This window comes from Aquarana catesbeiana, linkage group LG03 (assembly GCF_042186555.1).
Source record: "Aquarana catesbeiana isolate 2022-GZ linkage group LG03, ASM4218655v1, whole genome shotgun sequence".
Lineage (NCBI taxonomy): Eukaryota > Metazoa > Chordata > Amphibia > Anura > Ranidae > Aquarana > Aquarana catesbeiana.
The window spans coordinates 520,441,722-520,467,422 of record NC_133326.1 but is presented as its reverse complement, the minus strand read 5'-3'; the positions used below and the strand labels follow the sequence as shown (position 1 = coordinate 520,467,422).

The 25,701-nt window shown below is 41.1% G+C and overlaps 1 protein-coding gene across 2 annotated transcripts in view; it reads right to left on the bottom strand.

Annotated features, from left to right (window-relative positions):
* The window catches only part of RFX4 (regulatory factor X4), a 145,383-nt gene that overhangs the window by 78,202 nt on the left and 41,480 nt on the right, over positions 1-25,701 (bottom strand). For both annotated transcript variants that reach the window (XM_073621207.1, XM_073621208.1), the window contains exons 3-5: positions 17,019-17,079; positions 8,870-8,993; positions 239-300 (exon numbers count right to left, since the gene is read on the bottom strand). In XM_073621207.1, coding sequence (XP_073477308.1) covers positions 239-300; positions 8,870-8,993; positions 17,019-17,079 — 247 coding nt within the window. The remainder of the gene's footprint in view (positions 1-238; positions 301-8,869; positions 8,994-17,018; positions 17,080-25,701) is intronic.

Sequence of the window (25,701 nt, the reverse complement as noted above, 5' to 3'; positions counted from 1 at the left end):
ATTCTGTGATTTAAAATAGGTCTGGTCTTAATGTATTTACCGTATATCTAAAAATTGAAAATTTGGCTAAGTATTTTAAAGAAACCATTTATCCATTTATCTCTCTCTTTCTCCCTCAATACATATTGTATAAAACCGAATAATATTTTTGTTTTCTGTGTCAAAAGAAATTAGCGACAAAAAAAAATTGTGATCTTTGACACAGGGACATCCCCACAGCTGCGACTTTTGTACTCACTTTGATTGTCCTCTGGTTCCCAGTCTCCTTGTGGTCAGTTGTGGGAACTGCTGTCTAATTATCTGCAAGCAATAAAAATATATTACCAAAGGTCAGCTATCTTAAAGGGGGCACAACGCATTCAAGGTCATGACCTTCCTTCAGTGTGAGACATTTTAATAAAAATGTAAGTTTTAGCACACCTAAAAAAATAAATACTTTAAAACAGGTTCCAAACAAAAATGTAACCTGCCTTAAATAAACTATTTTTACAACATTCTAATATACAGGTGAAGACTATCAAAACGGAATATCTTCAAAGTGTACTTAAAACCTAAACGTTAGTTTTGGATAGAGTAGGGAAGGGTTAGAACTCCTGACTTGTACAAGTGTCCCCACTAAGGAGAGTCACCCTGACTGTTTGTCCTGGTGACCATTGTTAAAAGAAAGTAAGGGGAAATCCAAAATTCTGGGTTTTCACCAGAACAAGATTAGAGGGGGAAACTTTCCAATGTTTTGGTAACAACTATCTAGGAGGGATTTCTTTTCACTTTGGATAGATTTCCTCTTTCTTCTTGATGTGTCTCTAGGACAGGAAGTGAAGGGAAATTGCTCAAACAAGAGGCTCAGTTGGCTAAAATGTGTCCAAAATAAAAAAAAATAATTTGGGTTTAGATTCACTTTCAAATGAAAACTGTTAAAAAGAGATTGATATTTCCTGATATTAACACACAACTCAAAAGTCGTTAAAAAAACATCGCCCGTAGTCTTTCAAAGACAATCTATCAGACACGAAGAAAAATCAAAACGTTGAAGAATAGTCTGATACAATGCAGAAGTTAATTTTAATTTTCAAAATTTGTTTTCCAATTGCTTAACCAGCAGTGAAAAAATAAACATAGTTTTAAAACCTTTTATCTAACAAAAAAAAAAAAAACCTTTCTCGCAGTCTTCTCAATAGTACTACAAACTTTAGATGCAGACATCTGTCCTTTTTTCACTACAGAAAATGAGCACAGAAGTTCAGACTGTCTAACAAAAACTGTAATCTTCTTGGTCAAAGTTATATCAACTCAGGTATTCATCTACTGTGTGTGTTTGGCTTTAAAAAAAATGTCTTTCATTGTCCCCAGATTATACATGAGCTCCAAACAGACATTTTTTATTTCAAGATTTACCTATACAGTCAATTAAAGGAGAAACTTCCAATAAGCTCAATGTCTCTGACAAGGCGGCTCCCTACAGCAAGGCTTCCCTCAATGGGCAACTGACTAAAACCACAGCAACACAGAAATGGGACACCAGACCAGAAGGAATGAGAAGGTCCAAGATATTTTAATTGTTGATAAAATGCTTATATAAAAACACCCAATGTGCTTTGGGGTCCAAAACACTTCCCTTCATTAGTGTTCCAAATAGAAAAAAAAGGGGAACTGACTCAGAGTAAACATTGACCGCACAGATCTTTCTAATGACCTTATTCAGTCTCTCCACAGGAAGGAACAGTATATCAGTTGCTGAGAAAGAACCGTTACACTGTTGCTACATTAGGAGACACCTAAAATTATCTTGGACTTTATAATTCCTTGTAGTCTGCACCTCATTTCTGTGTTTCTATGATTTGAGCCTCAAATTAGGTCACACACCCATTCTTTGAGGTGTATCTATAGTCCAAGCTATATTTATTAATTTTGGATACAGTGGTATAGGCTTAAAACTCCATCAGGCTTTTTTATTTTGCTTTCTGTGTCTTGTTGGTTAAATTTACCTGAGACTCCTGCTCCAGGAGGCTTCTTCCATCCTCTCTAAGGCACTCTCAGCCACGATCACATGCTCCCCTCCTCCACATACAATGCAGGGTTAAAAGCACTGCATTGTACATGTTACTGAGGGACCCCCCTCTTCCCAGAGAGTCAGGGAGAAGAGGACAGCACTGAACCCATCGGGAGTGAGGAGCAGGCAAGTATTATAGCCCCTTCTGATACCCATAGAAATACCAAGCTTTTACCCTTGCAGTGTGGGAGAATTCACTGCATGTGTATCTTTTACAGTTGTCAGCAAAACAGATGTTCCCCTTTGGAAGATTTTTCCTCATCTCTTGTTCTAGTGACAGCAGTAACATTTTTGATATCCCTTTACTTTCTGTTTTAGTGACAATAGTCACCTGGACAAATAGGGATGGTGAATCTCCTTAGTGTGCACAGATACAATTTGGATCAATCTAGCCTCTGCTGCAAATTCTTTCCCTAGACAGAACTGTATTTAGGCAGCTTGATAGCTGGACAGATTTATATTTGCTGAAAAAAGCTTTGTATTCATTCTAAAGTTGTATTTGCACAGGCATCCAGGTTATTACAAAAAAAGGAATGGCACTCTTTGGTCCTGACTAAGCAATCACGTAGCATTGTGGCCACGCTATGGACATAGAAATATTTACATATTCTTACAAGCAGAAAAAAAGCATTAAAACAAGTCCTCACCAGCCTCTGTAGCTGTAGGCATTGTAGAATACTAAATACACAAAGTCTACAGCAGACAGTGTTTTCAGTTGCATTAACAAATTATTTCATGAAATTATTTCATGTTACTCCCCCTCATAGGAATGAGTGGACAGTCTCCCAGGAATGAGTGGACAGCCTCCCAGGTTTCTAATCTCTAATTTGAGGATAGAGCAGATGCACAGGAATAGGGAGAGAGCAGAGTGCAGAGACATGACAAAACTAAGCTCCTCGAGGGCAGGGACTGATATTAATGTACAATAGATAGGTAAAGAGGAGAGTAAATGGAAGGCACTATATAAGAATCTGTAATAAATAAAACTAGTTTAATGATTCTATAACACAATTTAAGGATAGATTGCACCACATTGTCTGAAGTTACAGAGGTCAGTGAGGGCTTGTTTTAAGGCATGTTTACTGTTTGTTTAGAATATGTAAATATTTAAATGTGCATGGCCCAATCACAGTTCTCCCTTCAAGTTACACCTCCTATACCTTCAGACCCTTTTCCTCTACAAGAGGAGTGACATCCACCCTTGTCCCCTACAGCCCTAGAATCAGTAGCAAAATTAGTAACTATGGATGCCAAAAATACAGTGTGACATGTTTTTTTAATCTAGACAGAAAAATGTCCTCAGCAACATTTCATTTTTCTCAAAATCACATTGAAACGACAACTGAGTTTTTATCCAGTTCTTAACAATCAACAAGCCTGTACATATTTCATGGAAAAATCTTTTCCTTTGTTGTTAAAAAAAATGTGAATATCAAGATGTTTCCAGCTTTATAATATTTCAGATCACCCATGCAAGAATACATAAATCTAACACTTGAAACTTTTTCACACTTTGTTTTTCTTACTTCAAAAATGCGTGTACATTTGACAAACAGATGGATGCATTCAGCTGTTCAGATTTAAAAAAAATAATAAAGAAAGTCAGTTTTGATGAATTTCCAAGATGTTGCTATTCATTGTGTTTGAAAACGGAGGGCTTATTTTATTAAAAGCCATTCAGAAGAAGAATGCATCACTCATGTAATTTCCACAGGCCTGTCTAATTTACACATCTGCACCAAAGCTTTGGGTCTTGCTCTCATCTAGTTGCTGTACCGGATTTGTTTCTGGAGCAGAACCTCAGAAAACACTTAAAAATAAAAAAAATTTGTGGAAACTTGTTGGATGAAGTGCTGCTCGGTTTGATAAATGGACAGACAGCTTGCCCATTTCTTTTTTTTTTTTTTTTGTATGGACTCAATGAAGCTTGCCATAAGAACACCCCATGCTGTTCCAGCTACTGATCTAACATTCCTTGACTCAATAGCCAAATTCTTTTAACCCCTTCTGGTAGATTGGCCTGGAGAACAACACAGAGAGTTGATGGTTGGTCCAGGAGGAGAATGGTTAAGTTGCAGTAGGCCAACACAGAAGAGAAAATCAAAGGAAAGTTCTGTAAGAAAGTGAAAGTTTTTGCTGAGTCTTTTGTCAAGCCTTACACTGTGAAGAATCTTACCGCTAATGTTATACAATACAGCTTCCTATTTAGGGGAAGAATCAAGTTTTGAGGCCTCTGTTGCCCAACTTTGGGAATTTATGAATTTATTTTACTTATTATTGTAGTACCAGCATTATGCATTATCCTTTTCAGTGAAAACATTAGTTCCCCACGAAGGATCTTAGAATCTAATGGGCCTACCACAGCCATACATACTATGAGGCCAGTGTGGATGGAAGCCAGTGAATCTACGAACATGTTTTTGGACTAGGATGGAAAATCGTAGGCTGAGTGTTTTTAGTGAGATTTATTTTAACGCAAAAAATATTGATTGCCAAAATTCCAGCAAGGCAGAACCTCAATTTCATTTTTTTAGCAAGCCTAACCAAAATTTGCCTGAAAACAAACACTTATCCACTCTAGTCCATATCATTTATTGTCCTTTGTGGGATTTTTTTGTTCTGTAAATTTATACTGTCACTTTTTTTTTTTATTATACTTTATTCTATTTTGCTGACTGTAAAAAAAAAAAAAAAAAAAAGTCAAATAACAAGGGATCGCCTTTTAGTACTACAACATTTTTTGGATAGTTATAAGGAGCTTTCTAACCATCAGGAGCTATTTTAAGCCCATTTCATCACAAAACATTGCGAAAATTCTGTGATGTCTTTTATTTTGAGCACTATACTGTTATCTTGGAAAATAACAGTAATTTTTATTGAAAGCTGCATCTATAAACAGTAAGATGTTAAACAGAGACACATTCCTTTATGTATTTAGGCACCTTAAGGAAACCCTGTTATCAATGTAAAAACATAAAAAAGATTAATAAATGTATGCCTATTTGCAGTGTTTTTCCTTTCCATACATTTCTTTTTATTCACTTGCAATGTGCCTTTGAACTTCCTAGAACAATTGACTAGTCAATTCCCTAGCACAGCTTCTGCTTGCACATCATAGGCCTATTCTCTCCTAAGGGTGTCTAATTGCTGTCTGCGCTGACCCAGCTTCTCCTCTCCTCCCTTCAACTTCCTAATCTTTTATGTAGCTGCTGGGAAGAAATGAAGGTAAGTACTGTCAGATGTCACCTGAGTGACAGCTTGGAGTCTGCTGGGCCCACTGACATCACATCCAAGATGACGGCATCCAGTAGCAGTCTCAGGGCTTTTGGGTGTCTACACAAGGGAGGCTTTAACATGTAAATAACATTCCTAAAATATTAAATGCACATAGAGATTTATGGAATAATTGTTGTTAAAATAAATGGTCTGCAGAGATGTCAAGCCAGAGAGACGCTTACTAGGGTGACCAACTAGTGGTGCACAAAGGGAGTCACAGCAAACGTGTAGCCATGTCAACTCACTCTAAATTTTAGGACGTCACCCTGTTTTTACCCTCTCACCCTGTAGGATGTACAAATCTCCTTGATACATCTCATGTCAACCTGGGAGAACAGTGTATAGAGTGGGAAGAAAGTGGCATGCACTTTGGCAAAAAAAAGTGTGTGTGGTTGAACTGTGTAAAAGGTTGTAACTTAAAAAAACGGCACTGCATCATGCTTATATACAAAGCAGAGAGTTATATCTAGCCTGTATTACAGAAGACATGACATTGTGCAATGTCCATATATAAATGTTAGCAAAATATTATCAACAGCAAATAAAACATCAATATCAAGTAAAATATCAGCCTAATCACTTTAGAATTTTCAACCCCTCTTCATCAATTTTCAGACCAAAAAAGCATCTTCATCCCTCATCCTTTCAAAGAAAATTGATAAGGTCTACAATAGCCACAGAGAAGTTGTACTATTTGCATTTTCTGTACTGGCTGGACCCTTGCCCTTTAGGCGTCAATTGTTCACCCTGCTTTGTGAATAGATATGCAGGTGCCCAGTTTTGACCAATTGCACTATCCCTCTGGTTTACTGCAGCGTCATAAAGGTTGTAGCTGGGCCCCAGGACAGCCCTAGGCTCCTTCCCAAGTTGCCTTGTGGATGAGCAGTGGTTAGCTGAGATTACAAGTTAGGTTTAAAGTTTAGGGGAATGAAAATAGGAGATCAGTAGCTATTAGTTAGTCAGATGCCATTTAATTATTTTTCTATTGATAACTTAGCATGAGGCTGGGTTCAGACTTATGTGAATTGGATGCAGGTTTTCCCCACATCCAATTCGCATGACAGGAGATTGTGACCAGCTCTCAATGGAGCCAGTTCACACATCTCTGAGGCGGTTACGAAGCGCATTGCACAGGGGTCCTGTGCATCTTTGACTCAGTTTCAGGTCTGAATTCAGGCAATTCGGGCCTGATTCGTCCCTGAAACGGAAAACAGGGACACATCAGACCCTTTCTGTGTGCCACATCAATATAAGGTGTGAACCCAGCCTAATAAATATACTCCAGAATAGAACATGTAAAATATTGTTGTTGGCAAAATCTTATTTGTCAAAACAACTATGCCAATTTTAAGAAGCCAAAAAACATAGAGGGGAATTCATCAATACTGGAGCAGGCAGAATCTGATGCAGATGTGCATGGCAACCAATCCGGTTCTAGCTTTCATTTTCAAGGCTTACAATGAGATTCTATGATATACCTTACTAATCTTAAAATGCTCCCTCCAGTTTCTTAACATCTATGCTGACTAACCTGTGTAAGAAGGTGTATATACTTACTTATTTTCAGGTCGCTTTGGTCCAGTCACGTGATTTCCCCTGTATCGGCCAGCAGCAGCTGCAGGGAAGAGGAGAGGTCGCTTAAACGCCTGGGGGTGGTGACGTCTTTATAGGTTCCTATGGCCTATCCATTGTTGGCGCTTCCTCCTCCCTCCTGCAGTTGTCACTGGCTGACACAGGGGAGCCATGTCACATGACCGGACTGAAGAAGCCTAAAAATAGGCAAGCATATACATCTTCCTTAGCAAAAAAAAACAACAAGAGGAAAAGGAGGGACACACCTTGTGCAGTTAAACCTTTAATGATGATTGTATTAAAATCAAGAATGGTTGCATATGGTTAATATTTCATATACTAAAAGCGCCTTGAATGCAGCCCCATATTGTTGAAGTTGTAGAACCGATCACATTGTGGCCAGTGATGTCCAGTGGTTGATCAGCATTAAGTTTGAATCTTTTACTGCAGGCTGATAGGCTGAAGGGAGGCAGACAATTCAGCTCCACACTGGGCTCACCTGCACATCTGAGCATGCTGCTACTGGGCTCACACAGGTCACTCCTACTATCAGGTGGATGTGCCTTCATGTTTCGGGGGAGTGGTCCCCTTTCTCAAGCTGTCAGCACGTCACAGGGCAACCTCCTAAATACCATAGGCCGGCCAGACCGCTGCCCAGGGATACTAGCCCCTTGCTCCCCTCTGCCATTGAAATGAGTACAAGGCAGGGAACTAAGTAAAAGAACTATAGTTAGATATTCATTAATTATCATTTGCTTAATTTTTTTGTCACACTGCTGGTGGTCTTGGTTTTATCTGGCATGTAGCATGGACAGTGTTACATTTTGCTTGTTATACATCTTTCTTACACAGGTTAGTCAGCATAGGTGTTAGAAGAAGGAGTATGTTTAAAGTATAACTCCACTTTTGTTGAGAAAAAAACATTCCCTTCCGGGTGATCTATGTACATTGCAAGGATTATAACAACTTTTGTTGCAGATTCCTACCTTTTGTTATTCTGAAGAAATCCATGTGTGTTTGTCTGTGCCTCTGTACTGAGTGGGTTTAATGGGAGTGGTTTCATAATTAACTGTCAGGTGTAGAGCTGCAGGGCACTAATGAGGAAATCTGCTGGGCCTGCATCCCTTTAGATGTGCTCCTATTGAAAGTATCTCTCCAAAAATGTTTTCTTGCAGGGGATGCCTGAAATCTTACTTGTATCTTAGGTAGACTTCTGGGAAAATTCACACAAGCAAGAAATTATGTTTCTGGGGAGTGGTCAGTACACACTCTGTGTACAGAACAACTATAGGTAGCCATATTGCAACGCATTCTCAGAAAATTACACTGGCTGCAGATTGAAAAGGAAAGGTCCTTTTTAATAACACTCACTCACAACATGATTAGTGTCACAATTATATGTGCTATATTATTTTTTCTTTATTTGCTATTTTTTCCCCACCAAAGTGGAGTTACCCTTTAAGGCTAGTTAGGTATGGCCTGGAATTCCACTTTAAGGCCCCTTACACATGGCAATTCCGATCAGGTCCGCATGTCCGTTTTTCAGGAAAACCTAATCAGAAGGACCATGCAGCCCTATGGATACTGATGTAAGCGAACTCCTGTCTGTTTACACATGACTAACTCCAGATCCGCCCTTTTCTGTTTTTGTGGACCAGATCACAGGCAGCCTGATATTTACACCTAGCCACCCATAGAGCTTACATGGGTCTGCTGGCCAGAAACAGAACGAGCATGGATGTCAACACACTGGCATCCATCCCTGTTCACAAGGGATCTGTTCACAGAGTCAGCTCCATTTGAACAGGGCCTTAGTGATTAACCTGAACATAGAAGTTGATTGGTTGCCATGCACAGCTGCTCCAGTTTTGACAAATTCCCCCACAGTAATTATGGGCAATTTCATTTTAAAAATCAGTTTCCAACACACTTTTTTAAAATGTATTTTATAGCCCTAGATGTTGCGCTTACCTTGCCAAAGCTTGCCGCATTCACTGGCTGTGTGTCGTTTTTCTCACAGAAATCCAAGTAGTGCATATAAAGGGCACTTCTGGGGATGCAAACACCCTCGGCAATTTCATAGTTCTCTTCCAACCTTACAAAAAGTTTTGAAATATTTTCAGTCAGGAACATTTTTACAATTTAATTTCGATTTTTGCAATTTTACTAATGTTTACAGTTTAACCCCTTCTCACCAGTGGAAGCCAACCCTTTAATGCCGCCCTTTCATGCCAGTCCTGGCATCTATACATGAGAAATTACTGACCTGGAAGTATGTGCATAATGGGTGTGGACGCACCAGGTGTCCCAACATGTATTTATCAGGGGTGTGTTAGTAGTGAAGCAACTCTAGAACATTCACCCTCAGATACAAGCAAGTAATGGTGGCTGACACTTTTCCTTTAGGAAAATCTTGCACTTCTTCTCCCCCATAGTCAGCTTAAAGTGGAATTCCAGGCTACACCAAACCTCCTAACACCTAAGCTGGCTAACTTCTGTAAGAATACATAAATAGTGCCTTGAAACAGTATTCACGCCCCTTGAAATTTTCCACATTTTGTCATGTTACAGCCAAAAATGTCAGTTTATTTTTTTGGGATGTTATGTGATAGACCAACACAAAGTGGCACATACTTGTGAAGTGGAAGGAAAATGATAAATGGTTTTCAACATTTTTTACAATTAAATATCTGAAAAGTGTGGCGTGCATTTGTATTCCGCCCCCGAGTCAATACTTTGTAGGACCACCGTTCCCTGCAATTACAGCTAAAAGTCTTTTTGGGTATGTCTCTACGAGCTTTGCACATCTAGAGAGTGAAATTTTTGCCCATTCTTCTTTGCAAAATAGCTCAAGCTCTGTCAGATTAAATGGAGAGTGTCTGTGAACAGCTATTTTCAAGTCTTGCCACAGATTCTCAATTGGATCTAGGTCTGGACTTTGGGCCTTTCCAACACATGAATATGCTTTGATCTAAACCATTCCATTGTAGCTCTGGCTGTATGTTTAGGGTTGTTGTCCTGCTGGAAGGTGAACCTCTGCCCCAGTCTCCAGTCTTTTGCAGACTCTAACAGGTTTTCTTCTAAAATTGCCCTGTATTTGGCTCCATCCATCTTCCCATCAATTCTGACCAGCTTACCTGTCCCTGCTGAGAAAAAGCATCCCCACAACATGATGCTGCCACTACCATGTTTCACTGTGGGGATGGTGTGTTCGGGGTGATGTGCAGTGTTAGTTTTCCGCCACACATAGCGTTTTGCTTTTAGCCCAAAAAGTTCAACTTTGGTCTCATCTGACCAGAGCACCTTCTTCCACATGTTTGCTCTGTCCCCCACATGGCTTCTTGCAAACTGAAAACGGGACTTCTTATGGCTTTCTTTCAACACTGACTTTATTTCTGCCACTCTTCCATAAAGGCCAGATTTGTGGAGTGCACGACTAATAGTCGCCCTGTGGACAGATTCTCCCACCTGAGCTGTGGACTTCTGCAGCTCCTCCAGAGTTACCATGGGGCTCTTGACTGCTTCTCTGATTAATGCTCTCCTTGCCCGGCCTGTCAGTTTAGGTGGATGGCCATGTCTTGGTATGTTTTCAGTTGTGCCATACTCTTTTAATTTTCGGATGATGGATTGAACAGTACTCCATGAGATGTTCAAAGCTTGGGATATTTTTTATAACCTAACCCTGCTTTAAACTTCTCCACAACTTTATCCCTGACCTGTCTGGCATGTTCCTTGGCCTTTATGATACTGTTTGTTCACTAAGGTTCTCTAACAAACATCAGAGGGCTTAACAGAACAGCTGTATTTATACTGAGATTAAATTACACACAGGTGGATTCTATTTACGAACTGTGATTTATGAAAGAAATCGGTTCCACTAGATTTTAATTAGGGGTATCAGAGTAAAGGGAGCTGAATACAAATGCATGCCACACTTCAGGTATTTATTTGTAAAAAAAATTGAAAATCATTTATCATTCTCCTTCCACTTCACAATTATGTGCCACTTTGTGTTGGTCTATCACATAAAATTCCAATAAAATACATTTATGTTTTTGGTTGTAACATGGCAAAATGTGGAAAAATTCAAGTGGTATGAATACACTGTATACTTACCAATTTTTAGCCCGCTCCAGTCCAGTCACATTATCCTGTGTCAGCCAGCGACAACTGCAGAGGGAAGGAGGGAGCACTGACCACAGATGGGCCATAGGAGTCTATGGGGAATTCACCCATCCAAGACATTCCACCCATTTTTAAGAGCTCTCTCCTCTCCCACCGGAGTGGTCTGACAATAGATAAGTATATACATCTTTCTTATACAGGTAAGTCATCATAGGTGTGTAAGGAAGGGGGAGGGAGCATTTTTAAGACTGGTTAGGTGTAACCTGGAATTCTACTTTAAGCTCTTAATAGATTGTATAAGCTTTCTGTACCTTAAGGTGAATCTGAGCCTTGCCCATGGAAGTTTAAGGAACAAATTTAATACAATGTCAGAAGAAAAGAGGGCATAAACCAATAACGTCACACAGCCCAGTAAGGTTTATTCAGCCATTTAAGCATTGCAACTTGTCCCTGCCTGGGTGGAGAGCACCCCTTTCTGACATGTTTCACCTTTACAGGCTTAATCACATATATGTTATATGCATCCTGTACCTTAATCTGTGCTTTGCCCAGGGAGGTTAAAGAAACTGGTTCACTTTAATGTCGTCCCCATAAGCTACATATATCTTTCTTTTGCCTTGAGCTGCTCTGTTTGTCTGCTGGGAAAGAAGAGAGGAAGCACTGTATAAGCTTTATTCGCTAACTCAGGGCTGAGGATTGCCATGCGTCAGTGTGGTCAAATGGGAGGAAGGGGAACGAGTCATATGCTCCTTCCTAACAAAAATTAATGGGCATTTTTATTCACCTCTGGTTGTCAAAAGGAGTGACAGGATTGTTAAGAGAAAGTAAGCTGCCCTTGATCGACAAATGCAGGTCTGTTTTAAAGGTCAACTTTTCCTTTAATTAGTTCCATCACCCTGCTAAGTGCTGCCCATTGGGAAAATACTTACCTTTCTTCTCAATTCAGCGATTCCTCCTCCAACAAGGTCCTACTTACCACCTCTTCATACTGCACATGCATGCCAATGGCCCCCCTTCTTTCCTATGGGTGAGCTGTACTCCACTGGAGGCCCATGTACAGTATCTCACAAAAGTGAGTACACCCCTCACATTTTTGTAAATATTTTATTATATCTTTCATGTGACAACACTGAAGAAATTACACTTTGCTACAATGTAAAGTAGTGAGTGTATAGCTTGTATAACAGTGTAAATTTGCTGTCCCCTCAAAATAACTCAACACATAGCCATTAATGTCTAAACCGCTGGCAACAAAAGTGAGTACACCCCTAAGTGAAAATGTCCAAATTGAGCCCAATTAGCCATTTTCCCTCCCCGATGTCATGTGGCTCGTTAGTGTTACAAGTTTTCAGGTGTGAATAGGAAACAGGTGTGTTAAATTTGGTGTAATCACTCTCACTCCCTCATACTGGTCACTGGAAGTTCAACATGGCACCTCATGGCAAAGAACTCTCTGAGGATCTGAAAAAAGAATGGTTGCTCTACATAAAGATGGCCTACGCTATAAGAAGATTTCCAAGACCCTGAAACTGAGCTAGAGCTCGGTGGCCAAGACCATACAGCGGTTTAACAGGACAGGTTCCACTCAGAACAAGCCTCGCCATGGTCGACCAAAGCAGTTGAGTGCACGTGCTCAGCGTCATATCCCGAGGTTGTCTTTGGGAAATAGACGTATGAGTCCTGCCAGCATTGCTACAAGGGTTGAAGGGGTGGGGGATCAGCCTGTCAGTGCTCAGATCATACGCCGTACACTGCATCAAATGGGTCTACATGGCTGTCGTCCCATAAGGAAGCTTCTTCTAAAGATGATGCACAAGAAAGCCCGCAGTTTGCTGAAGACAGGCAGACTAAGGACATGGTTTACTGGAACCATGTGCTGTGGTCTGTTGAGACCAAGATAAACTTATTTGGTTCAGCTGGTGTCAAGCGTGTGTGGCGGCAACCAGGTGAGGAGTACAAAGAGAAGTGTGTCTTGCCTACAGTCAAGCATGCTGATGAGAGTGTCATGGTCTGGGGGTGCATGAGTGCTGCCCTCACTAGGGAGCTACAGTTCATCGAGGGAACCATGAATGCCAACATTTACTGTGACATACTGAGGCAGAGCATGATCCCATCCCCTCAGAGACTGGGCCACAGGGCAGTATTTCAACATGATAACGATCCCAAACACACCTCCAAGACAACCACTGCCTTGCTAAAGAAGCTGAGGGTAAAGGTGATGGACTGTCCGAGCATGTCTCCAGACCTAAACCCTATTGAGCATCTGTGGGGCATCCTCAAATGGAAGGTGGAGGAGCGCAAGGTCTCTAACATCCACCAGCTCCGTGATGTCATCATGGAGGAGTGGAAGAGAACTCCAGTGGCAACCTGTGAAGCTCTGGGAAACTCCATGCCCAAGAGGGTTAAGGCAGTGCTGGAAAATAATGGTGGTCACACAACATATTGACATTTTGGGCCCAATTTGGATATTTTCACTTAGGGGTGTACTCACTTTTGTTGCCAGCAGACATTAATGGCTATGTGTTCAGTTATTTTGAGGGGACAGCAAATTTACACTGTTAGGCAAGCTGTACACTCACTACTTTACGTTGTAGCAAAGTGTATTTTCTTCAGTGTTGTCACATGAAAAGATATTATAAAATATTTACAAAAATGTGAGCGGTGTACTCACTTTTGTGAGATACTGTAAGTACATCAACTAATAGGAATAGAGCTGTAACATGCATATGGAATATCCTGAGAAATTGGCTGAAAGCTTGTTGCAGGTGCAGGAGCATTTGCTGGATCAGGCAAGAAGGTAAGAATCATCCCAGGTGGGATATACTTGGTGGGTGGAAGAGTTAATTAGGTTAATTAAATTATTAACTAATTAACTTCACTAAAAAGTTTTAACACAAATAGGGTCAGTATCTTGCCTTCTTTTTTGCACCAGCCTACTAGCAGAAGAATGTGCCGAGAGGGTCAGGAAGGTTTGGGTGTCCACATCATCAACAAGGGGATGGCTACATTTGGAGAGGCTGGGTTTAAAGTCTAAAGCAGGCCATAGATAGTTGGAATCTCATTCAGCAGGGACCAGCCGAGATTTAATCCATTTATGGGCAGGCTGATTGCACACAAGTCCATCCATCGATCAAATTGGGTACAACTAGCATGTCGGATTTCTAGCATGTGATTATTTCCAGCAGCTTTAGCCACTAGCAATAATCATTTTGTTCTTCCAGCAGGGACAGCTTCCTGCCAGCAGTACACAACAGCACTGCGGGAGGGATTACCCCATCAACATTGACTGTTGATGAGGGATCTGAGCGATTCTCTTTCCTGCAACCTGTGGTTGCAGGAAATAAAATTGCATCATTTACAGCCTGTCCAAATTCAAAAGTTTTATAAGTTTTGCAGGGAGTCTTATAAAGTACAGAAAAAAAAGGGAGAAACTCTAGGTAAGCACTCATTAAGATGAAAGTTTAGCTTCGCTCTATTGCTCTACAGGTGCACTTTAAAGTTGTTTTAAGGCAGAAGTTTTTTACTTTCATGCATTCTATGCATGAAGGTAAAAAACCTTCAGTGTGCAGCTCCCCCCCCCCCACAAATACTTACCCTAGCATGATCTCGATCCAGTGATGTGCTGCCCTGGATCTCTGCCTCCTCATTGGCTCCCACTGATGTCAATCACAGCCAGTGAGGACTGGGTGGGGCCAAGTCCCGTCCTATGGACACAGAGCATGGCTTGGGAGCGAGTATGCACAAGTGCCCCCATAGCAAGTGGGTGGAGGAACCAAGAGCGCCGATTGGGAACCAGAGAAAAGTAGGATCGGACCTGCTCTATGTAAAACCATTGCACAGAGCAGGCAAGTATTTTTTATTTTTTAAATGAGCTTTTAGTAACCCTTTAAGTAATGACCTTAGGTGTTATTTATTAAAACAAGCTTGTTGGTGTGCTGATGACATACTGTATCTTATTCATGTTATACACCATGACCAGTCGGTAGACATTGCACCAGACTTTTAGCCACATATTTGATTCCTGTATGGTGTGCGAAAGTATTATACTGTACTAATATATTTAAACATTCACATTATGACCGTGCTTCTTCATACACCAGCCAATGACAATAATGCCTTCCCTCGAAAATGGCTGTGGGGGAGATAAAGTTTTGGACTGGTTGCTATTCACTAACTCAGAACGTTCTCATTGCTTTGATCAATGGGGCCACCCAAATGGCGGAAGTGACTGAGAGGGGGCTCTCAACTCAAGGCAGCCATGTTCTTTTTACTTATTACCTGGCTATCAGAAAACCAGGCCGCAGAGTATAAGGAAACTTCCAATTAGTCCCAAGTCTCTGTGCTGCCCGTAAGATGTACTGTGCTAACTGCGCCTAGTGGCAGCTAACAATCTTGGCCATTTGCTCCTTTTTAAAGTGGAGCCATCATTAGTCTGAAAGTGTAGGAAAGGCTTTATACCTACAGTGTCTAATGATCCCAGGCCTAACACACAATCTTTTCTTTCCATTGTCCATTCCGCAACCAAATATAACCCACCGGGAACCGTACGGCCTCTCCAGCTACGTGTTGTGTTTATATATTCCCGTGATGTGCTGTGGAATAACCTCATTTGTTCTCTGAAGGGAGGAATTTTAATTGACCTAAAGTTTAACAGTGTTTTATATATACTGATGTTCTGGTTGCTAAGAGTGAAGAACTGAGTGTGATTGGAATGTGCATGTAATTAGATTTGATTTAGTGAAGGAAAAGTGATGTCACAGTTCACAGGGAAGGAGCTTGGCAGATAATAAATTGTTGGTATTTTGTGAAATGTACATCATCGTGATAGCAAATTTCAGGCAGAGCTGACTCATAAACTGGGAGTAGTTATTAAAGTGTCCTGTGGTTTTGTAGCTTTGGGGGGGGGGGGGAGTAGTATAGTCAGTCCCTGTTTTTTTTTCATTTATTACGGTTTCAGTGTCTTTTTGAAAAGTGACCTGTATTTGTACAGTTACACCTTCCCATATCATTACACTCTATTGTTTAGCATTAGAAATATTTTCCATGTAAGTGTAAAATTTACAAGTATTTATTATCTCTCACAGAGATCACCATATACTCAATAACAATGCCTTCATCTGCTTTTCTCTCCAAATGGTGCCATCTTTGCTCAGACATCATCCATGGTCACCATCTACTTTCTGGACCAAGATGCTGGCTCATAGATGGCACAGTTATATGAATGCTGGTGCTTACACAGGTTTTGGCTGTGTTCACAAATGTCTGGCACAGATCACCCCCTGTAGCCTTTCATCATATGACTAGCTACAGTCTTTTTACAGGGAGAAGGAAACTGGAGAAGTGCTTCTTCCTCCAGTAGACTGATGATATCATCTCAGCCCAGGCAAAGTTACTTGACTGGAGCTCAAGGACTGCTTTAAAAAAAAAAAAAAAAAAAGCATAACGTCAGGAGTGCTGTAAAATGTGACAAGTCAATCATCATAGGCGTGCGCACAGGGTGTGCCGGCTGTTCCTGGGCACACCCTAATCACCTTGTGATTGTGTGCATTATCACTTTGTGTGCAGGTGGGGAGATCTCCCTCTTATCGGCTCTGTGCCGGGGCGGCAGGAAGATCAATGGGTTGGGGTCATATATATGTAGACACATACATGCATGCATGTGTGTTTGAGCTTTGGGGTGCACACCTATATCAATCAATAATCTGTGCAGATTTCTATGGAGTTTCTAGGAGGTTGAGTTGTACAGGAGAGTTAGGTGTTACCAGTCTTGAGAGCTGGAGAGATGTAAATGTGTAGTGGTACCCCAATTAATCATTTACAAGTAAAGGACACATTTGTGGATATTTGTATGAACTTGCTACCAAAGACTGTGAGAGAGACCAGCGAGAGGAAGACTAGGCAGTTGTACATCCACAAATGTAACCATCAGTTGTAGTGAGCTTACTCTTTACTATTATATACAGTTACAACTGAAAACAGCAAAAAAGACAATTACCATTGTAAAGTGGCCGGTGTGGAATGAGGTTTCGATGCCCTATTTTCCTTCTCTTCATCTGCTGAAAAATCCAGAAGAATCAGATTATTATTAAAACTTTTTAAAACTACCTATAAAACAATATGGCGGTGCAAAGAACAACAAGAATGTGCAAAGTACTGTAAACCACAACAGCCAATCAGATTTATGGGGCGTACACACGGTCGGACTTTTCGTCTACAAAAGTCCGTCAGCCTGTCCGACAGACTTCCGGCAGACTTTCGGCGGACTTGCGGCAGACTTTCTTTTTTTTTTTTTTTTAAATTGTTTATTTAACATTTTTCATGACATTTATAATAACATCGTTGTCACATTCAGAAAAAAAAAGGAAAACATGAGGCTTCAATACTGTCTATCGAGAGTGCATGACCTTATCAGGAACCATAGGATATCTTACACTACAACTGTAAGGTTAGGAATAACAAGTGATAAGAACCTTTGGTTATTAATTAGGCGAATCTACTGTGATTACATTACTTGTCCTATAGGAAAAGGAAATCTTGTTGAGGAGAATTTGCACAAACAGAGGGGTAAGGTGTGTGTTAGCCCAAGAGATATAAAATGTTTATTGCCATAGACGTCTATCATTTCATCCTGTTTCATTTGTCGTACTATTGTCATCATAGTCGTCCCAAGGTTGCCAGATGATAGAAAATTTCTGTATGGAACCTTCAACAATGGCAGTTAGATGTTCCATTCTACGCATATCCATTAAGATGGTTAGAGTATGTGGTAGGGTGGGAGGGGAAGTGGATAGCCAAAGTTTGGGGATAGTTTTTTTAGCTGCTAGTAATACGTATGACATCAGTTTCTGTTTTGTTTTGTGAAGACCTTGATAGGGAAGACCAAGTAAATAATATATGGGATCCAGGGGAACGAGGATTCCCACCAGTTTCTCTAATAACTTTTGGATCTGCTCCCAAAGTTGCGTAACCAAAGAGCATTCCCAAAAGATATGAAAATGGGAGCCTACTTTCTTATTACATCTCCAGCATATTTGGGATATGGACGGATCCGCCGCATGTAGTCTTTCTGGAGTTTTATACCAAAACATAAGTACTTTGTAACCTATTTCTTTGTGGGAAATACATCTGGAGCTCTTGGAGATGGAGATCCAAATCTTGTCCCAGTCTAGGAGAGATATGTCATGTTGGAGAATCTGTGACCATTTTTTCATATAATAATGCGTATCTATTTTTAGGGGGTTGGCCTCATGGAGTATTCTATAAATGGTGGATATCAGTTGGGGTTCATGAGGGCCTGTAGCACATAGCATTTCGAATTGGGTAGGTTTATCTAAAGATAGTGTGGGGTTTTTGGTAGAAAAGAAGTGTTTGATTTGGAGGTATGAATAAAATATTGTTTTGGGTAATTGCGGCAGACTTTCTAACGAACGGACTTGCCTACACACGACCACACAAAAGTCCGACGGATTCGTACGCGATGACGTACACCGGACTAAAATAAGGAAGTTCATAGCCAGTAGCCAATAGCTGCCCTAGCGTGGGTTTTTGTCCGTCGGACTAGCACACAGACGAGCGGATTTCGGGGTCCGTCGTAGTTACGACGTAAAGATTTGAAGCATGTTTCAAATCTAAAGTCCGTCGGATTTGAGGCTGAAAAAGTCCGCTGAAAGTCCGGAGAAGCCTACACACGATCGGATTACCAGCCAGCTTTAGTCCGTCGGCGTCCGTTGGACTTTTGTAGACGAAAAGTCCGACCGTGTGTACGCCCCATTAGGCTTATCACAGTCACAGCCATTAAGAGAAGTCAGGTTAGTAATATAGGTTATTATGGACACATTTGGATTTAATTTGCTATTTACCTGGCTATACAGTCTATGATACTTCAAATTAACCCCCTAATTCTTTTATTTTACAGTGGACATACATTATTGCATTTAACTGTGTTTCGAGACTTTGATTATTAGTTTACTACAATCACAGCCTTTGCCTTGCACATCCCTTTTTGGCCATAGACTACCACAGTTGCCCGTTATTCTGCCCTGTGAATGAGACATACTGTTTGAACATTTCAGTATTGCCCATGGGTATGGTCAGTATGTATGGTCTGTAGTTCAAATTAGCACTACTACTACCTGGGAGAAGCCAGTGCTGTTGGTTTACACTCTTGTAAAAAAAAAAAAAAAAAAAAAAAAGCCCGTTCTAGAGACTTCTACTAGGCACTAAAGAGAGACTCCATATTTGCACAGGGCTTTATTTGGATATTATGCTGCTTTAACCACTTCAATACAGGTACTTATACACCTTCCTGTCCAGACCAATTTTCAGCTTTCAGTGCTGTCGCAGTTTGAATGACAATTGCGCGGTCATCCATCATTGTACCCAAACTAAATTTTTATCATTTTGTTCCCACAAATAGAGTTTTCTTTTGGTGGCATTTGATCACCTCTGCGGTTTTTATTTTTTGCTAAACAAAGAAAAAAAGACCGAAAATTTTGAAAAAAAAAAAAGTTTTGCTTTTGTTTCTGTTAAAAAATTTTGTAAATAGGTAAGTTTTCTCTTACACTGATGGGCACTGATAAGGCAGCACCGATGAGGTTGCACCAATGAGCGGGCACTGACAGCACTGGCGATGGGCACTGATATGCGGCACTGATGGGCACTGGTAGGCGGCACTGATGGGTGGCACTGATATACAGCACTGAAGGGCATTGATAGGCGGCACTGTTCAACACTCATAGGTGGCACTGGTGGGCACTGATGGGCACTGATAGGCGACACTGATGGGCACTGAAAGGCTGCAAAGATGGGTTCTTATGGGTGGCACTGATAGGCGGCACTGCTGGGCACTGATAGGCGGCACTGCTGGGCACTGATACGTGGCACTGATGGGCACTGATACATGGCACTGATGGGCATCCCTGGTGGCACTGGCAGTGGTAGGCATTGTGAGTGGGCACTGATTGGCAGCTGCCTGGGCGTTGATTGGCAGCTGCCTGGGCACAGATTAGTATTTCCCTGGGGGTCTAGGGGGCATACCTGGTGGTCCAGTGTGGATGGCTTCCCTGGTGGTCCTGGGCGGCTTCCCTGGTGGTCCTGGGTGGGATCTGAGGGGGGGCTGTGCTGATAAACAATCAGCACAGACCCCCCCCCTGTCAGGAGAGCAGCCAATCGGCTCTCCTCTACTCACGTCTGTCAGACGCGAGTGAGGAAAAGCCGATCACCGGCTCTTCCTATTTACATCGTGATCAGCCATGATTGGACATGGCTGATCACATGGTAAAGAGTCTCCGTCAGAGACTCTTTACCTAGATTGGAGTTGAGGTGTGTCAGACTGACACACCGCATCAACGATCGCCGCGGGGGCGCGCAGCGGCTTAATATCCTGAGGACATCATATGACGCCCAGTTAGGATATTGAAACGACTTTGCAGCCGTCATTTTGCTATATGGCGGGCGGCAAGTGGTTAAAGTAGAAATAGAGGCTACTTTCTTTTTTCATTTTGGATAGAGCATTTTTTTCCCTATTTGTGTCCCATTGCAGAGATTTTCCTTCACTTCCTGTCCTATAGCCAAACAGGAAGTCAGAGGAAATCCCTGCAAATTAAGGGAATTCCTTGGGGACCCCCAGGTCACCAGAACTAGTGTCCCCATTGGAAGATTTTCCCTCTGTTAATTTTCTGGGGACAACCCAAAGTATGGGATTTTTTTTTTATTTTCACTTTCAATGATAATGGTAAACAAGACAAAGAGAGAGAGTGAATCTCCTTAATATACATACATACATACAGCAATAATAAAGGGACAGGGGTTCTAATCCCTCTCCACTAAAAAAAAAAAAAAAAAAAAAATTTTGTCTTTAGTTATACTTTAAGTACACTTGTATTATGACACCCTTTTTTGACTCCTTGTATTATGTAATTATTTTGAAAAAGACTAATGCTATAATGTGCTGATGAGGGAAGCATGGGGTCTGTCCTCTTTATGTTTTCGAACAATAGAAAATCTTACTTCTCTCTATGTTCCCTACACACACTGTGCACTATGGTTCTGTTGCTTAATTTAGCCAAACGTGTCTAGAGGTGGACAGAAAAAGAAAACAAGAAAAAAATATATCAATGTGCAAATCTTGCGACTTGGTGCTGCCTCCCTTTCACTGCTGTCCCAGGTCCTGGCCAACAAGTACTGTTATAGTATATACAGTACATGCCTATTACCAATACATCATGATGATCCATGATACTTCAGTACATTATGATGATGTCCAAATGGTCAGCTTATTGGAGCTTTTCCATAACTCACAAATAATTAGCAGAGGAGAACATTGCTGCTTATGTATTCTTTTACTTCTTTTATTTCTTTTTAAAAACAAGAGATGCTTTTATAAAAGGGTGGAGTTCCAAAATGCATAAACAGTGTAACCATTGCTTTCCCTCTACCATCTGCTGGAGAATATCCAGTTCTGCAGTACTATTATGCTGCAGCTGCATCTCAGTTGTGGGCAATGGCGTCCCTAGGGGGGGCCCAGAGGGGGCCCTGACCCCCCCAACATTATGCTGTGCCCCATCATGTGCCCCTCCAATTAAAAAAAAAAGTTTTAATTTTTTTTTTACAAAAAATCAATGTCTAAGAGGGAGAGAGTCCCCAGTCAGCTCCTGTGGGTGATTCCTCCCCCCTCCCTCTGCTTGCTGACACTGCATAATGCGAGCGCTCACACAACCATGGCCTCCCGATCTGCTCCTTCCCCTGCATCCTCATTGGCAGGGAGAAGAGCGAGTTGCTGAAAAAACAGACTGATTTCTCCCGTCCTTAAAACAGGAGAACCAGCCTGTAAATTCCAAGAGATGCCAGACCAGAGCAGTCAATAGCAGGGGCAGGACAGCAGGAGGAGGCTGGGGAACCTCACAGTGGCAGAACACCAGGGCCCGGTGGCAAGAAAACCTTTGCAACCCTGATAGTTCTCCCACTGCTTTGGATCCTTATATTTTCTTGGTATGCTGGTGACATATATCTCTTGTTTTCTGCCACCCTGGGGGGCCCCAATACAGCAGGAAGGGAGCTCACTGCAGAACATGTGAAAGGGCCGTTTTGGGGTCGTAGTAAAGGGCCCCAGGATATATATATATATATATATATATATATATATATATATATATATATATATATATATATATAATTGCATTTTATAGTTGTATAGTTGTCCCCCTACTTTTGTCCCTGTCCCCCCATGTGCCCCCCCTAAATATGAAAGCTGTAGACGCCACTGGTTGTGGGTGCTAAAGTTTGGGTCAGAGCATCCTTAGCACCTGATCAAATGTGTGTCTGTCCTGACCTGCCAGGATGTATTGTATATTGGCTTCCTATTAGACATCTGTTGCTTTCTTCGCCCTGTTCACCCTTAGTTATTTGTAACAAAAAATTGGCTCAGGTTATGGCTGGTTTAGGTCCTCCCCTAATGCCTGCTATTTGGCCTGTCCTTCTTTTCCTTCTCAACTATGATTGCTGCCATATTCAACATCTAACCTCTCCAGACCTCATGTCTGCCTTACAATTTTTTTTTGTGTTCTGGTCCCGTCTTAACGGTGACCTGTTACCAGGCAGGTAATTTTAACATTCTATTGCTTTCTGCAAATCAACACCCGCACCATTTGCACCTCTGGAGAAGATTGGACACTGCTAGTACCTGTACCTCTAGTGAGAGCCTTCTGCCTCCTGCCAGTGAAATAGAAGATTGAACTTAATCCATGACAGACAGTTTTGACTGTCCAATTTGGCAAATCTATTGACCATAAGTTCCATTTTGTGAGGTTTTAGGGAGTTTTCCAGTGGTACCTGTCCTACACTTTAGCTAAATCTGCTTTATGATCCACCAGTTGTAATTCAAATCAACACTATCCTCTCTATGGTGGACTATATATTGACACAGATGTTGTTAGCATACATTTCGGAGCCCCAGTGCAAGGAAATAGCTAGTTGTTGGGTCCATTAGCATCTCTTTCTGTCTTTGCTGTTCCTTCCTTACCTTCATCACACCCTTCCTTCCATAAAGCTCCTGCAAATAAGTTTTACATAGATAAGGGCAATAGGACATATAGACATAACCACGCTCAAGTGGCAGGATCAAGCAACAGGAACACAAACATTGTAATTCAGCTTAGCGGAGCATCATGTATGTTGCTTGTTCGAGAAAAGTTGGTGGAGGAGATTGGACACTGCTGGTACCTGTACCTCTAGTGAGAGCCTTCTGCCTCCTGCCAGTGAAATAGAAGATTCAACTTAGTCCATGGCAGACAGTTTTGGCTGTCCAATGTAGCAAATCTGTTCACCATTAGTTCCATTTTGTGAAGTTTTAGGGAGTTTTCCAGTGGTACCTGTCCTACACTTTAGCTAAATCTGCTTTGCAGTTCACCAGTTGTAATTCAAATCAACACTATCCTCTCTATGGTGGACTATATATTGACACAGATGTTGTTAGCATACATTGCGGAGCCCCAGTGCAAGGAAATAGCTAGTTGTTGATTCCATTACCATCCCTTTCTGTCTTTGCTGCTGCTCCTTCCTTACCTTCATCACACACTTCCTTCCATAAAGCTTCAGGGCAATAGGACATATAGACACAACCACACTCGAGTGGCAGGTCAAGCAGGAAGAACACAAACACGGTAGTTCATCTTAGCAGAGCATCATGTACAGTATGTTGCTTGTTCAAGAAAGGTGGGTGGAGGAGATACTATAAGCTGGAAGGAGTTGGCACTACTTCTTTTAAAGGAAGAGTAGGGATCAGTGAATACTTTTTTTATTTTTATTCTGTTTATTAATTTTCAAAATATGAAAAATAAAACAGAGCCTTTTGGCCATTCCCAGGCTCGAACCAACAAACAGTTGCTCTACTACAATTACTTAACTCTAAACAAGCTGTACACTCAACCACCATGGAGAAAAATCCCAATGATAATACTCATAAGACCCAGGGTCATAATTATAAAAGAAGAAGAAGAAACACACTGCAACACATAATCCACATCCTAAAGAAATGGCTACACATTTGGAATCACAGGGATCACCTCCATACATACACATCCGTACAAACAGATCAAAGGCGCTGGGGTCCTCATTAGTGGATGGAGACTCTAGCCAGATATCCCACACTTTATGAAATTTTGTGGGACATCCCCTGGATAAATAAGTGGTTTAGGGAATACTTTTTATCCAGGCCCGATTGACTGTTCATACAAATGGTGGGTTCAGGGGGCTCCTATAGATGTGACAGCATCACTCAAAAACAGCTTCATTTGGTGGCATCCATTTCATAATTACAAGTTATATAAAACAATGCATGCTAGCTGCACTAACTTCCAGGCACAGTCTGTGGATTTCAAAATTTGTTTATGAAAATGTTTGTTCCTGAAATAGACTTGGTATTAAGTGCTGGTCAACGTATGATGAAATCCTAATTTTTCTCCATGATAGATATATTGTTATAATCTATTAATATACCCCTAACCTATTTATTTTTTTACTAACAAACTCAATAAGAAAACATTTTCCCCTAATTTAAAGTTTATAATAAGCCAAATGTGTGTTCAGCTTTGAACAGAATCTAATAGTATTAAAGGATAAGTTCACCTTTATAAAAAAAAACATTATAAAAGAACTTCTTTTTGCAGGTAAAAAAATGTGCATTTATTTTTTAAATTCTTTTATAGGGAGCCTGGAAAGTATTGCACCCGTGATCAGCAGAATGTGGGTGCAATGCAGGGCTCTTGCAGACTTGCAGGGCTCTTGCAGATACACACTAACAGGAAGCATCAATGACCTACCAGAGCACTGAATAGCGCCATGGTAGTTCATTGAGAATTATAAGCCGTCAGCTGCAAAGGCTGTCGGACCTTGCAGTCTTCCATTCACAGAACACTGTGAATGAATGACGTGGATGGGCGTCAGATTGTGACAGAGAGTGAGGGGAAAAGATCCCCCGCTGCCTGTCAGAACGGGGAGTGGGGGGCGGAGGATTTGTAATATGTTACATATTACACCCTGAATATGGGTGTCACATGTAACATGTTACAAAAGGTGAACTTATCCTTTAGGCTCGGGTCACATACTGTATATGCGAATCAGATGCATTTTTAATCACATCCTATTTTCATAACATGTGAATCGGACCAAAATGGAGACAGTTCACACAGGTCAGGGGCGGCTGCATTCTGTTTTTGAAAAGGGTCCTGTGCAATTTTGGGTCTGGTTTAGGTATGAATTCAAGTAAAAATTTGTACCTGAATTGCACCTGAATCGGTGAACAAAACCGCACCGGACTCTGAACTGCAAACCGGATATATGTGTAAACCTAGCCTTAAAATATGTATGTTAAGGTAAAATAAATTAAACAAAAAAAAAACCAGCAGCAATAATCATTCTACAGTTCGAGATAAGTACTAAGAGGGATCTTTGGGATAACACAGGAAGTATGGAGAAGACACAGCTTCAAATTCCTGGCAAGATCAACATTTTTTTTTTTTTTGCACTCAGATAGAATTAAATGCTTCCAATGGAATATTAAACAAACAAAAAGGGAGAAAATAGTACATTGTTGGGGTATACATACACTTTAAGCCCGTTTTCCAGCAAACACCCTCTATCAATTCTGATAAGCTCACTAAAGACTCAGACAACACAACAGA